The sequence below is a fragment of the Chenopodium album genome, chromosome 1 (assembly GCF_948465745.1).
Source record: "Chenopodium album chromosome 1, dcCheAlbu1.1, whole genome shotgun sequence".
Lineage (NCBI taxonomy): Eukaryota > Viridiplantae > Streptophyta > Magnoliopsida > Caryophyllales > Amaranthaceae > Chenopodium > Chenopodium album.
In genome coordinates this window covers 90,513,229-90,529,418 of record NC_137834.1, presented here as the reverse complement: position 1 = coordinate 90,529,418, position 16,190 = coordinate 90,513,229, and the positions used below count along the sequence as shown (strand labels likewise).

The 16,190-nt window shown below is 30.9% G+C and overlaps 1 protein-coding gene across 3 annotated transcripts; it reads left to right on the top strand.

The window, feature by feature from the left end:
* Nucleotides 1-1,355: 1,355 nt before the first annotated feature.
* On the top strand, nt 1,356-13,625 carry LOC145626547 (uncharacterized). 3 transcript variants are annotated; one of them, XM_081679000.1, is made up of 6 exons: nt 2,070-2,251; nt 2,747-2,812; nt 11,730-11,846; nt 12,440-12,538; nt 12,681-12,746; nt 13,220-13,625. In XM_081679000.1, exons 1-6 carry the CDS (start codon nt 2,216-2,218, stop codon nt 13,559-13,561), a joined length of 726 nt encoding a protein of 241 aa, XP_081535126.1. In that variant the 5' UTR covers nt 2,070-2,215; the 3' UTR covers nt 13,562-13,625. The 3 variants fall into 3 exon arrangements, 2 of the variants coding, with proteins under 2 accessions (XP_081535126.1, XP_081535132.1); XM_081679006.1 differs by lacking the exon at nt 12,681-12,746; XR_014111026.1 differs by lacking the exons at nt 2,070-2,251; nt 11,730-11,846; nt 12,440-12,538; nt 12,681-12,746; nt 13,220-13,625 and adding an exon at nt 1,356-2,057 and having other exon boundaries at nt 2,747-3,590.
* The last annotated feature ends 2,565 nt before the right edge of the window (nt 13,626-16,190 follow it).

The following is a 16,190-nucleotide window of genomic DNA, read 5'->3' as shown; positions in this document are numbered from 1 at the left end:
GAAATAGATTTAGTGAAAAGTCATAGTTTAAAATTCGATTTTATGAATACTTACTATAATAAAGCATACTATCATATGCAATTTTTTTTATCAAACTATATAGATCAATTCATTTATGTTCAACATGCATTTTATTATAAAAATTAAAAAGTCAAATGTGAAGTACTCATAGTTGATAAATTTTATAATTTGTTACTTAATTTATTATTTATTTAATATCTTTAATTTTGAGTTGATACTTTTTGGTGTAGGGTACAATATTAGAAAGTGCTGATGGTGACAAATCTAAGGGAAAAGAGCTTATAAAGCACAAACAAAGATGTTCAACTAACGGAGATCATGGTGCTACAAGGAAGGATTCTAAGGTGAGAGAACAATGCAAAAGTAATTTTTTTTTTCTTAAATAATTTCATAACCATAAAAAAAATAAATAAAAAAAATTCCAATTGCATATATAAGTAAAAATTACTATGTGTTAGCCACTGTCCTAGCCCTAGATTTCCCTCAAAACATAAAATAATAAAAGAAAAAAAAAAGAAAAAAAAAAAAAAAAAAAAAAGAAAGAAAACACACCGTCCTTTGATAATGTGACACTAAAGTTAAAAAGATACAAACGAGTAGACTTGCTAACTTGAACTTAAATGTGAAATTGTGAATTTATGTATTTAAGTTTGTTGTTGCTAAGTTATGAACTATTACATTTAATATTGTTCAATAAGAACTTCTTTTTTTTTTTTTTGAAAGAAATAATAAGAACTTGTTTTGAGTGCATATAATTATAGGGTTATTATTATTACTAGTTCTTTGCCCGAGCAACGCTCGGATATTGACACGAAATTTTTTTATTTATATATTATTATATGTTTGTATTTGTTTATAGATTGTGTATATTTTTAATATATTATTTATTTAATTTGTTGTTATTGTTCTACGAAGTATTATTTAGGCTGTATATTCTTTTTTTTTTTTTTTAAAAAAAAATAAGGCTGTATATCTTTTTTTCATCAATTATCTTTTTATTTTCTATGAAAGTAAAAAAAAAAAAAAAAAAAAAAATTGGCAGGAACTTTTTTAATGTAAACATGACACGTGTAATTCTAGAATATTCCTGGTGATTACTTTAGTATATAGTATTATTATTATTATTATTATTATTATTATTATTATTATTATTATTATAATCCGCATGCATCTCTCTTTATTTAATTTAATTGGCATAAATAGGTATTCCTTTTAAGAAAATTAATGATTTTGGAATTAAACATTAAAGTTATATTATAATTAATTTTACTGTTGGTAAAAAAAAAAATTAATTTTGAATGGTTTAAAAAAAATAATAATTTTGACATAAAAAATAAATAAAAATTTGTGTATATATAAAAAAAATTAACCAATAATAGCTGATTTTGATTTATTTGTAATATTAAAATTAATAATAAATCAATTACCTAATTTAAAAAATTCATTTATTAATTTTTATTTCCCTAAAAAAAAAGAATTATATTTGATTTTTTTTTTTTATTTTTATGAATTCTTAATTAATTTACAAAATTCAGTTATTTATATTACTATAATAAAAAAATTCATAAATTAATTATGAAAACATGATAAAATAAAAGTTTTTTTTTGAAACCATAAAAGATAAATTTTAAAAATAAGAAAAAATATTTATAATTAATTTTAGCATAAAAAATAAATAAAAAATCAACGCATAAAAAAATTAGAATAATGATAGTCATTTTAAAAATGTCTATTATATCATAGAGTTTTCACATTTAGGGTGTGATTATATATCTTTATATACTCCTTCCGTTACATATTACTCGCAACAAAGGAATATTTTATGTCTCACAAGTAATACCCCTGTTGTGAGTAATTCGTGACGGAGGAAGTATTTATTTTGACGAGAAGGGTAACTGCTGTTCACTTGTTTGTCTTTTGTTTATAATTCACTTGTTTGTCTTTTTGTTTATAATTCCTAGAATCGTATTAAAAGACAGAGGCGAATTGGTGACATATTACAAGATCTGCAGAATCTAATTCCTTATTCTTATAAGGTCGTCTCTTTTTTTTTTTTTTTTTTTGATAAGAGTAAGGTCGTCTCTTACTAAAAGCCTCTTGAATCTTGTTATACTACATTATCCTACCTTTTATTTTACCTAGACCCTTTGCTCTCGTGAATGCATATTGTTTGTATTTTAATGTACTCCATAAGATGGAATTTAATCTTCCTCATCAACCATCTCAAAAGGTTCGTTGCAAAATTTGATTTTTCTAGATTAATTTTAATGATTTTTTTTTTATAATAAAAAATATACAAGGGAATGAAATCAATTGTTATATGAGATTTTTTTTTTTTGGTGTAAATGAAGAGAGGCTTAGGAATTTACAATGAAGGATGTGGCTTAGGAATTTACGATGAAGGATGTAGACGAGACATATATGATCCCAAATTTTGTGTCATCTTAAAACTGACCAAGTTAGTTGACACCTTCAATAAATCATCAACTTTGAATAATATGTATCAAATATTAATCCCCTCGTTTCTTAATCATTGTTTTTAACTTTTTATAGATTCCAATTTAATAGAATCTAATCTCTCACATTGTGCTACAATAAAAAAGAATTTACTCATGTGTTATCTTATCATACTAATTATAGTATCAGCTTCGTATGTAACAAGATCTTACATAACATTTGACAATTAAGGTTAAATAAATAACTGCTATATCATACGATGTTGCAGAAAGATCAAGTATCCATCCTTGATGATGCAGTTGAGTATATCAAATCCTTAAAGCTCCAACATGAGGTAATTCATACTCCATGGCCTGGTAGCTACTCCTTTAGTTTCCTTTTATTTGCATCATGAACCCACTATTTATGAGAACTTTTTAGGTCAAATAAGGCAAACAATAAAGGACGGAGGATATAGTTTGTAAAGTTGTTATCCTTTTGCATTCTCTTAAAAACTCTTTGATTTCTTTTCCCATTTGATACTATATCGCTATACTAATTTTGTAAGTATTAATGACTTGTTTGACTGATAATAATAAAAGGAGATAACGATTATCAATAATACTTCATATAAATCTAAAATTATACTCCATACTAATAATAACGTTATTCATATGTCATGGCTAGGGCTGTTTAGAGTGCGATCTAGACCGCACCAAACTGCAAATCAAACCGCAATTTTTTTGGTTCGGTGTGGTTTGCAGTTTGGAAATTGCGGTGCGGTTTCGAAAATGACCTAACTGCACTTTTGCGGTTTAGTGCGATTTCCGGAACATTTTAGAACAAACCGCACTGCAAACCGCGCACTTTGAAGTGATTTGCGATTTAGACCGTCAAACTGCAAACCGTTATACCAATTTATACTATTTCAATTAAAAAATATACGAAGTATAAAATAGCTTAAAAATATGATGTATTTTTTTTTTTTTTTACAATTAGATAATTAAAAGCTTAAAAAAGAGTTTAATACTACATATTTAAATTATAAATTAATAATCACAAAATAAAATTAAGTCTTTTTTGAAAAAAAATATTTATATCTTTCTTAAAAATGTGGCTAAACCGCACCAAACTGTATTTTGCGGTGCGGTTTGATTACAAGTGCAGTTTGGTGTGATTTGATAAAAATACAAACCGCACCGCGAACATCCCTAGTCATGGAAATGCAACTTTGTCTTCATGAATATAGTTTGATAGGTACTTATAAATATCAATTATTGTTATTTTGAATATGGAATTGTGGACAAAAGTGTCTTTATACTATAAACTTAATTATTACTCCTTCTATTCCTATGATTTTTCAATTCTAAGAACAGTCACTTTTAATTTGTGTGTGGTTGGCCGCACCGTATGACCACTTATAAAAGAATAAAGTAACACCTATAACACTTATCAAGTAACCCGTGTAATATTGACCGAGTAACCCCTATATCACTGCCCGAGTAATCCTATAACACCGACGAAATAACCCCTTTAACACGACCAAGTAACCTCTATGATGACTGGCCACATAATGTGGCCAACCACATATAAGAATTCGTGTTCTAAGAATGCTAAGTTATAACTATCACGAGGTGATGATGTCGTTCAAGTAAGACAAGGCTAGCTAGCTAATAAGTATATCATTTTGACACAGATGATGTTAGAATGGAATGAAAAGAGGCGACTCCATCAAATTCAATATGCTTTAAAATATATGCCAGTTATGATGTCACCTGCCACGTACAAGTATACAAATTGGTGCCGTAAATTTTGATACAACGAACTAGATAGTGTGGATTTTAAAGGGAAACACTAAGCTACACGAGCTTTAAACCTTAACAAGATCAAGAATATGCAAGTACAAGCTATACCTACCTACGGACATAATGCTATTCTTATACCACAACAATAACATGGGGTGCAACTTGATTGTTTCACATCACATGGTCAATATATTGCTTTCGTTTTATATGCATTTGTGTAGTAAATTAATTGTAAAATAGTAGTATGTTTATGTTTATGTTTATGTTATGTAAGGTTTACTAATTCACAAGTGTTTTGTAACATTAAGAATAATATTACAGTGGATATATATATTAAGCATTTATATATATGTATCTGTTTGATCGAATTGCTTGTTTTATGTAAATAGACCTGAAAAAATATGCTTCCATTAATAAGATTTTTATTATTTGCAATCAAAGATTTTGCCAAATGTTGTTCATTTATTTCCTAGTTGGCTCTAGTATGAGCTAGGAAAGCTAAACACAAACTAAATTTTGTGGGGAATAGAGAGCCCCAAGTGCTATAATTTAGACAAAATCTGATACTTTCATTGACATCCACCAAAATACCAAAAACAAATTCATTGATAGTTAGCAATTAGCATGATTTCACAAGCGCGCGATTCACATGAAAATTGTCATTCTCGTCTTCCACCGCTAAAGTTGATTGATGGGTATATACTCCGATATCGATTTTTTTTTAGTTATAATTTTGAAATATTCTATATCTCTCAAATAATACTCCAAAGTTCCAATTAAAAAAAAAACAGAGGTAGTATATATTTCATGTTATTCTTTAAATATTATTGGATGGGACAATTTTATCTAGTGAAATATCAAACAAGATATCTCACTTGAAAGCGTCTTTTACCATGCATGCAATAATTCAGTTAAACTTGAGAAAATTTTATTCTCATTATTCTTGTATAATTAGTTGGTGTACATTTGTTAGACCAAGTTTCGAGTCGGTTTCTATGTAGGTGATTTATCAAGTTATTTCTTAGTTCGAGTTAGGACGTTAAATAATACGGAGTAACATGCATGTCCACATTAATTACTATATACAGAGTGATCCAATTAATACTATAAAGACCCACTTCAATGGTGAGACTCAAGTGAGTATTTTTAGGGGAGAGAGATTATTTTTTGCAATGTATACAATTATTAAGGGCCTGTTCACAATTACTCAATTTCAGTTCAGTTCAGTTCAGTTCAGTATAGCTCCAATTAGTTCAGTTCAGCTCCTAGTTTCCCTCTCTCATAAAATATTCATTTCAGCTTAGTTCAGTTCAGTTCAGCTCCAATCAGTTCAGCTCAGATCAGCTTCAATCAGTTCAGTTTAGTTTAGCTCAGTTCAGTAAATGTGAACAAGCCCTAAGTTAGTATCTAAACTTAGCAACTCCAAAAGAATGTTGCTAAGTTTATATACGTAGTATATACTCAACTTTGAGTCTCATTTGACAAAAACTGTGGGACCCTTGTCAATTTATTAACTATTACTAAAACAAAAGATGCTGACATCGCCACTGCCCACGTGTCATTCCTAAATAAAAATTTTCTCGCCTAAATGCAAGGATGATGTCATCCTTTTTTTAAAGAGCTATCATATTTAACATTTTTGAAATTTATTGTAGGAAATTGAAACAATTTTAAAAAATAGCATACTAATAAATGACATCCTACATTGAACAATGAATTAGACGACGTTGAAAAAATAATATATCATAATTTTGTCATCATTTTGATGAAAATCAAAAATTTGAAAATTACAAAATGTACATAATTCTTATTTATATTCATGTATAATAGCCATTAAATGTACAAATTAAAAATAGGTTTTATATAAACGATCTAACCTAGTATTATAATATATTTTGTAATTTATTTAAGTTTTACCTTTTTTTTTAGGAAAAATTAGAAAAAATAATCCCAACTTTCTTCAATTTTCGTAGAATAATCCCAACTTTCATTTATTCTGGAATAATCCGAACTTTTGGGGGTCTTCTTTTTCTTCAATCCCAAACCGGTCAACGAAAGTCAATGACCTGCTGTAATAGGTTATGTGCCACGTGTCAAACTGCAATTGGTCCAAAAACAAATAATTTAATTTAAAAAAAAAAAACCAAAAAACCCTTAATACCCTGCCTGCCACCGTAACCCCCACCACCACCACCAACTGCCACCGCCAGCCGTGCCAACCCCTCCCTTCCCCTGCCCAAAATGTGCGCCCCTTTCCCCCCAAACCCTCTGTGCCGGCGTTTCGACCCACCTCCACCCCCAATCTCCTCCTTTTCCATTCGAAACCCCTCCCGAAAACCCCCAACAACCACTTCCTCACCGACGAAAACCCTAGCGGCTAGGATTTTCAATGGTGGGGGAAGGGTGTTTAGAGGTTTTCGGGAGTTGGGGAGACATTTAAAGGAAGTTTCGAGTGCTTGTGGTGGCTGGAAAAGGAGTTGCGATTGGTGGTGGCGGCGGAAATGGAGAGGAGGAGATTGGGTCGCATCACCAGCGTTGGGGGAGGGGGAAACTGGCGTAGGGGAGGGGGGAAGGAAACCGGCGCAGGGGAGGGGGGAAACCAGCGTCGGGGTTTGGGTAGGGGAGGGGAGTAGCAGCAGCCGCCGGAGATGGCTCGAATCACCAGCGCAGGGTGGCCGGATTTGGGGTTTTGCTGATTTTTTTTTTATTTTGTTTTTTTGTTTTTATATTTTTTAACCAATTAACGCGTGACACGTGTCACTTTAAATTTAAAAAAAAACCAGGAAACCCATTCAACCGGTAACCGGTGTTTGGGATTGAAGAAAAAAAGAAGACCCCCCAAAGTTCGGATTATTCTAGAATAAATGAAAGTTAGGATTATTCTACGAAAATTGAAGAAAGTTGGGATTATTTTTTCTAATTTTTCCTTTTTTTTAATAATTTTTTAATCTTATAATATTTGAAATTAAAAAAATGGATTTGGTGGGCCATAAATTGAAAGTGACATTTGTATATTTTTAGAGAGTCTCCCCATCGAAAAATTAGACTTCACATGAGTTACTAAATTGAGAAGTGAGTATAGTATCACCATTAGAGGTGAAAAACAACTCATTTTGTACTATATTTCAATATTCAAACTTGAGTCTCTTTAACATACAATACTATAATATAGTTTAAGGATGCATTCAATTCACGTGATTTTTAATTATATAAACTTACATAATAAACACATAAATTCATCGAAATTCATTTTAGTTATCATAAATTGAATACTTGCACAAGCTATTCCATCAAACCCTTTTTTGCACTTATTTTTCTTAAATTTATCTTATTTTGGCATTAAAATTTATTTACCATATTTAATTTTTAAATTTTTTTTATTACTTTTTCTAGAAAATATATGGAATTAATTATTAGGTGAATAAATTAAAACAGAAGCCAATCAATTATCATTTTTTTTTTGCACGTGTACATGGGGGCAGGGGTTTGTTTCATAGGATTCCACAATGTTTGCACAAATTTTAATATGTGGCTAACCACATCGTGTGGTCGAGGTTACTTATTCTGTTATTCAGCGGTTACTCGGTCGATAAGGGGTTATTCAGTCGGTCACTGTAGACACCCATTTGTGTCTCCCCAAAACCAAACCCGGTGATGAGTGTCTTTCACGTCGAATCATAATCGAATGAAACGAAAGTGTGGAAAGGTTTAGTGTTGCGGAAAGTTTTATTTCTTTTCTCTTCTCTCTATTTTTTGAAAACTTTATTTTAAGAAAACAGCCAATCCAGTTTGGTTGGTCCATGATATGGGTCCAATAGTGGTGTAGTTGGATGGGGTTTGCAAAGACCTTTCCAACGATATATTATAAGCCCAATTCCGATGAATATTGAGGAGGTTATGGCCAATTTACTAAACTGGGCCCGGTTTGAGCTTTAAGTACGGCCTAATGATCTAGGGGAGGGCCTAATATAGTTTATCATTCCTAATGTAATTAGGAATGGTTTTAGTCTTCTAGAACATTCTAGAAGGTCTTATCATTCCTAATTCAATTAGGACTCTTCAGAGTTTTAATCAAGATCAAATAGCATTTTCGATGGAAATTATATTATTTTATCTTCCAGTACGGTAAACTGATCAGATTTTCGAAAACGCATTGAAATCCAATTTGGCGTCCAACCCCAGGCCTTGGCGCCAGACGCCAGCCATTGGCGCCTGGCGCTAGCCACTGGTCCTGGCGCCAATTAGCCAGGGCTGGCGCCAAGATGGTTTTGCGGTCTTCAGACTCTGTTTTGATAAATTATCTTTTTTGGATGATTTTCTCTATAAATATCGTATCAAAAACTCCGTTTTCATTCACCAACTCTCATCAAGATTTTCTTGATTATTCTCTCTCTCTCTCTTTTTCTAAACTAGCCTTTTCTCAAATAAATAATTCCGCATTCATTAGATCTAGAAACACTTAGCCATATTCGAAGTTGCCTTCGCCCTAGACGTGAAAGGTTTTAATTTCTGAGGGTTTGGTCCCAAATCTCTCTTTCAATTATTTAATTTAATTGTTTTGATTATTATTTTCCTTGAAGTTACTAACGTGTGTATTTTGTCATTAGAAAGAGGTACGAGGCATCCAAGTAAGTACTTTAATGGTTTAATTGATATTATGATATAGAAATCATGCTTAGATTGTTTTGATTCCTAGTATCATGTTAGGATGTTTTCCTTAATTTGATGTTTAGGGTGACAACAATAAATTCCTAGTATCATGTCTAGGGTAACTTTAATATCAAATATGATTGCTATGATGCCTTTTATTCTCTTCCTAATATTTATTCATGTTAATATCATGTTAGGGTTAAAGATTTGATTTTTATTGCTTAGTGACATGCTAGGGTTTGTTATTAATCTTGTTAGTATCATGCCTAGGATCTTGCTATTTTTATTATGCTTTAATATTAACATGAATATGATTATGATTATAATTGTTATAATGATTATGAATACTATTATTTTGATGATTATTTTATTTATGATAATTATTTCAATTATTATTAATATGATGATTATTTTCTTTTATGATTATTATGATGATTATTTCAATTATAATTATTATTCATGATTATTCATTATTATGTTGCTTGATACATTATTTTATATTGTTATTGCTTGATCACACCTTTTATTGCATGTTTAAAGGGAATTGGTACCTGCAACCACGCTTAATAAGATAATTAATAATCTTGTTTAGGGTTAATTGTGATTATAATTCAAGTGATCGCCAATAATAGTTTATTTGTGCATTAAATTCAACCAACATAGATTAAACAGGTTTAGGGTTAATCCTATTGATTGCATGTTAGTCAGAAAGCACACATGAATACGATCAGAATAAAGTAGAGGCCTATTATTAGGGCAGGTTCAATCTATTTTAGGTTGGATTTGTACCTTCATCCCCGAACCCTTATTTGGTTCATGACCTTATGGAGTTGACGATCTCTTGGATCGTTAAGGGGTGTAACCTTCACCTCGTGAACGGTTTACAAGTTCCTTAAAAACTTGTTGGCGACTCTTTTGCTCTATCTTCTTCCCTTTTGGACGCCACCGTACTTTAGTGTATGATCACAGTGGGGTTCAAACTAGTGGGATTTTTAAGGCTTGAAATTATTCCCTACAGTCACGATTAATTATTTAGGGGTCACTTATTCAAGGATCACTCATCAGTCGGTTAGGGGTTACGTTACTCGGTTGATCAAGGGTTACGTTACTTAGTTGGTCATGGGCTACATTACTCTATCGGTTAGGGGTTACTCTCGCACAAAAAACGTGCTAATCGACTAACCCTTGAGTAATTGAGTAACCTTTGAATAAGAAATCCCAGCGAAAATACGCTAATTGACTGAGTAATCCTAGAATAAGTAACCCTTAACTGATTGAATAACCCCTAAATAAATAATCCCTGAATAAGTGACTCAGCGACTCGGTGTGGCCAACAAACAGAAAAGCACCGCAATGTATATCAGTGCAATTGAATTTGGAATAGATCCTAGATTCGGTTATCACCTCGCAAACAAACTTACCAAAAAAATTCATCATCATCATTTTCCGAACAATTATTATCATAGTCATGTTGCATTACCGAGAATACAAGTGCCAATTCCTAAAAAATGATGCATAAGATATAGTCTAAAGGCGGTAGAAAGTGGCAATATATGTAACATATATATTCAATTACGTAGTAATATACAAAGTGGCAATCTATGTAATAAATACATTACGTATTATACACTACGGTCTTAAAAGCTAAGGATAAACATATTTCAACATACTAAAATATAATGTAAATATACACTTTATAAATACAAGCATATACTATATAAAATTAACTTAGGATAGTGCATGAACTGGGAATATGAGCCACGCACGACTGGATTGTATATATAAGGAGATGTATAACTCTTCGAAAAGATGAAAGATCAAACCAGCAGTACTAAGTATGACTACTCCTTATTCCTTCGACACTTTTAAAGACAATATTATTACTACGACGTCCCTTGAAAACTTAGGGGGTCATCCTCATCAATCATTATTACTTGATGATATTGACCAATACCTTTCTGAAGCTCCCCTGCCACAACCCGAACCTGAACCCAAACCCGAACCCGAGCATCATCACTTGGATGCTCCATATACGATAGAATATGACTTGTTTCAAGAAGGGTCCATCCATAAACTTCCTCATGAGGTTAGTCTGTATGCTTAGCTAGGATCGTATGTAGAGTACTAAATAGAGAAATTATATGTCTAGGACAAATACCAATTAATAATTATAAGAAATGTAGCCTTTTATAAATATTGATTAAATAGCCTTTTTTTTCTAGAATGCTATTAATTCAATGCTGCATGATAATATTAGACGTCGAAGGTACTTTAATTTCATCTCCATACAAGTAAGTAGTCTTAAATAAAGGACAAAATTGCACAAAGTGTTAGGTTATTTATTAGACTTATTACCTCATTTTCCTCATACCTATTCTAAAAGTGTACGCTTTAATATTTTTTTTTTTTTTTTTTTAACAATATACTCTTTACAAGAATTGATATATGTTGTTAACGTCACAAACAAATCTTATAGATTGCCGCCAGGATGCCTAATGTATCTAGTTTCGAGTTTTGTCCGAATTTCCTTAAGTTTTATGCGTAACATGAATACATGATATTAATTTTAACCAGCTTACAAGTTAGTGATCACATTGTTCCATGTACTAAAAACAATCCTAATTCAAAATCTCCATTAAGAGCACAATGGGTATACTTTGTTCATTGTATAATTTTTTTTTTCACTCATCTAAATCAATATTAGAGTTAGACGCGAAATAAAGAATATACGTACATGGAATGTATCAGCACCTGGTTGCATTTTTAAGTGTATATTTTCTGATAAAACTAACATCTTGCATACATTAAAATGAGCAGGGAGCAGAAATAAAAAATGTGGATTATGAAGCTATAGAGGATTCTAGAGGAAAGCAGCCTATTCCGGAGGAACCTGTGCGAAGGGACGATCCTCATCATCTGCAAGATTCATTGAAAGTGAGTTAGTTTATCGCAGTCTTCGCTTGCTTATTCATAATGGCAACATGCTGATGATAGTATGATACATTGGTGTTTTTCAGTTTTTGTGTGTTCGACGTAAAACTTATCTATATATAAGTCCTATGATTCAATTCATACATTGTACATAATTAACTATGGATCCAAGATTATAATACAGACGTATATTCTCAATTGGATTCGATTCACGCTTAGTTAGGGTGTCGATATAAGTTTGTCAAGAAAAACCTAGCAAGTAAGTAATCGCGTAACATGCAATATAATGCTAGAACAAGATCAATATACGAATGTAGTTCATTTATATATATACTACGAGTTAAAATAATATTCTCATACTTATTAAGCATAATTTTAGATATTGAATATAAAAGTATTTATTAAAAATAATAATAATAATAAAAGTTAATATTTAAAATATATACTTAAAAATGTTGCAATCAAAAAAATGTTATTGCAGTAATATTGCATGCCGACTCCTCATGATTGTTTACGTCAACTGTGTTCTTGTTTTGTTATCTCATCAACATTATTGATGAATGCTCTAATTGTTCATGCCAATTATATGTACATAGAAACGTACACAGAAACGAAGTAGCGGGAACAGAAGAAGAAGGGAGCGCATCAATGCAAACATAAAAGTCATTCAACAGTTAATTCCCTATTGCGGCAAGGTAATCAAGGTTCAATTGTTCGTAGTCGTATACTTGTATACATATCATCATGTGAATTCATGACATAGATCCATAGATAATTGCTTCTCGTATTATTATTATTAAGCATATATTTATGAGTTTTTGTGGCGTAATGTTGTAGGGGAATCATGCGACCATCCTCGAGCGTGCTACTGAGTACATAAAATTTTTGAAGTTCTACATTGATGTAAATAAATACTTATGTCTTAGTTATCTTTTATTCTCTAGTTTGTATTGTAATATACTATACTGTGTTATAAGTTATAACTCACTTCTACCTTATTTGCGGCACTATTGCATCTCTTTTGTTGCACACTATATTGGTTTTGACCACAATTGACTGTAATTGATTAAACATCAATGATAAATGTATACAATGTGTTACATTATAAATATATATGTGAATGTCAATTATTTTAGTCAATTACCCCTTATGTAAAGTTATAAGATGGAATACAGTATTGCATGTAATTATATATATTTATTATTGTAACTACAAGTATGAGTTTATATATAATGCTTAGCTTGGACTTATATATGTGTTTGTCAACTAATTTCGTCAATTACCTCAATGTAAAGCTTCTTATAAGATATAGTACATTATTGCAAATAACTATATTACGCGTATGAGTTTATAACACTTGGTCTTACAAAATGCAGGCGTTTTCAATATCAAGAAGTGAACAAGGCCAGTTTCAAGCTCCATATGCAGCCCAAATGATGATGACACAGCCATGGCCTCCTAGGATGTTCCATGGAATGGGATCCGGACCATGGCTTTGGGGGCCTCAAGTAACCAATCAAACTGGTTATCCAATACTTGGACAAGGCGGTTTTGGTGGTGGTGTTCCAATCCAACCGATGTCTCATGGTCAGGTTCCATTCACACCAGTAATGTGCCGTCTACCATGTTACACCACTCCTATCATGTCACCACCTACACCCATTGCATTGCCCTACGTGCCTCCTCAATCGCAATCCACGCCCACCCTCTTCTTTTAATCAAGCGCCTCACTAATCAACAAGTAGTTGATGGCACATTTAGCCTGCTCAATTAAACACCACATTGTACGTTGTAGTTTGCAGTAGTTAGTGGTAATACCACATGTATTAAAGTGAGTTTATTTCTGTCAACTATGTAGTCATATGTATGTAAAAAAAAATGTTGTAGTTGTGCCTAGAAGCCTGGAATCATAGTAAGGTTATGTAATTCAGGCATTTAGCTAGCCTACTAGGGCCAACAAAATACCAGCAAGTATGTATAATGTATTCATAATCATGAGTTATGTTCTTTTGGGCTTTGACTTGCTTACTTGGGCCAACAAAATAACCAATTGGGCCAATACAGGTTTATTTTCCGTTTCATTAACTTTGATCGATTTGCCATTGTTAAATTAAATTTGATTATTTTTCAAAGTATTTTCTTGAAATTCATACTAATCCCTTAATAAAAATTCAACTTGATATGAAGATTCATTTTAAGGAATTGAGTTAATTAAATTAACTCACTTTTGTTATTTATTTATTTTTATTTTTTATTTTTTATTTTTTATTTTTTTTTTGTACTCCGTAGTATTTGGGATTTCATTGAAATAATTTCAAATCTATAAAAAAAAACTAAAAAAACAACCGCTGACATCATATTTTTTCTAAACTGTACACATGTCGGACTGTGGTGCAATATTTTCCCACCTAAATTGATCGATGATATCATTTTTTTTCATCTCTGATCTTATAGTTGATTGAATGAGGTAGACTATTCTGGTTTTAGTAACAATAACTCTGTATTGTGCGACCTAAGCCAACACCTTCTCCAATATCAAACTACAGTAGTCCATAACAAACGAAGCATAATTTACTCTCTCTATTATAAAAAAAATCTCATCAACAAATACGGTCTGCTATTTAATCCATGATTTCAATGGCTTTTCTTCTCTCTCTATTATTGAAATCAATCTATTTTGTTTAGCATCTTATGGCTTTCCCCTTTCTCTTCCATCTTCTCATTGCAGAAATGGAAACATGATTTTTTTTTTCTTTAAACTCATTCTTATTAGTTTTTAATCTTTTGATGATTTTCTTTTACGGAGTACAAAGTATATTACATATTTTTGTGACCTTTAATGTTATTATGAACTGTTTTTTTAAATGTTATTATGAACTTAAATTACGATATTGTGTTGAATAGTGACCTAGTTTTAACATAGTGATTTTTTTTATTCATATTGACCATTATATTAAAAATTTCATTAATAAAATTAAACTCTTATAGCTTTTATAATGTCAAATTAACTTTTATTTCAACATAATAACTTTTATTTCAACATAGTAACCTTTATTTTATTATAGTGAACTTTTTTTTATTAATAGAATAATTATATTGGCTCTAATATCAGTGGTCCACAATAAATTAGAGTGAATCAGATCCATTTAAGAATTTTTAAGCTAGTTAATTGACACAAACACATAAATTATCAACTTTGATTAATATCTAAGATTTTAATCTAGTTAAAATTATTATTCCCCTCGTATCTATTTCATTATCTTTATATATTCAAGATTCCAATTTATTAATACTCCCTCCGTTTTTAAATACTTGCTCTACTTTTCTTTTCCGGCCGTTTTTAAATACTTGCTCTATTTTCTTTTTTGAAAAGCTTTTACAATATTTAAATCATTTCTCACACTTAATGGACCCAACATAATACTCTCTATCCTCCTATTCTTCCACTACTTTTACCTTTTACAATTTTTTATTCTCTCAACTACCTCACTACCTCCATATTTTATTACTTTCTCCAATTTCTGCTAAAACTCCGTACATGAAAAAATGGAGCAAGTATTTAAAAACGGAGGGAGTAGGATCTATCTAGGTTGTGATATAATAAGGGAAAACTTACTCGTGTACAGTCATGTGTGTTTGACTCGATCATCTCGATGTGTATTATCTCAAAAGTTATTATTTTCAGATATATGTAACAAGAGTTCTTTCTTCTTCTTTTTTTTTTTTTTTTTTTTAAGAAATATGTAACAAGATTTCATATAATGTTATTACATTTTTTTCCTAGTTACTGGTGAAAATCAATAAATATTGTTGCTTGATGTGTATTTAAGCCCCTTAATTTAATAAAGGATCTAAAATCAATCCGACCACTCTTGGAACGAATTTTAAACTACTCAAACTGCTTAGACTACTCCTAGAACTAAGTATTTTGATGATCAAATCTCAGACTACTCCTAGAACTAAGAATTGAACGTTCTAATCATCAAAACAATTCCTTGAATTGAAAAGTAGCAAAGAAAAGTTTAAACAAAGTTAAACCAAGGAAAATTTACAAATTGCAGCCATTTAAAGTACGTATTTTGCAAATTACAGTCATTTTATTTATTTTTTTTTTTTGCAAATTGCAGCCCAAAAGTTCGTATAAATTGTAAATTGCAGCCCAATTCAACCTTTTCATAGGTTTATATGTCGAAAAATCTTCGTTTAAGGTTTTAGGGGCCATTGTAGCCCTTAGGGACCCGAATTGAGCTCGGAATTAGCAAAAAAATAACGTAAGTGTCTCATTTTCACAGTTTCTCACAAATTGATATATTATTGTTACGCAAAACGAGACACTTATGTTATTTT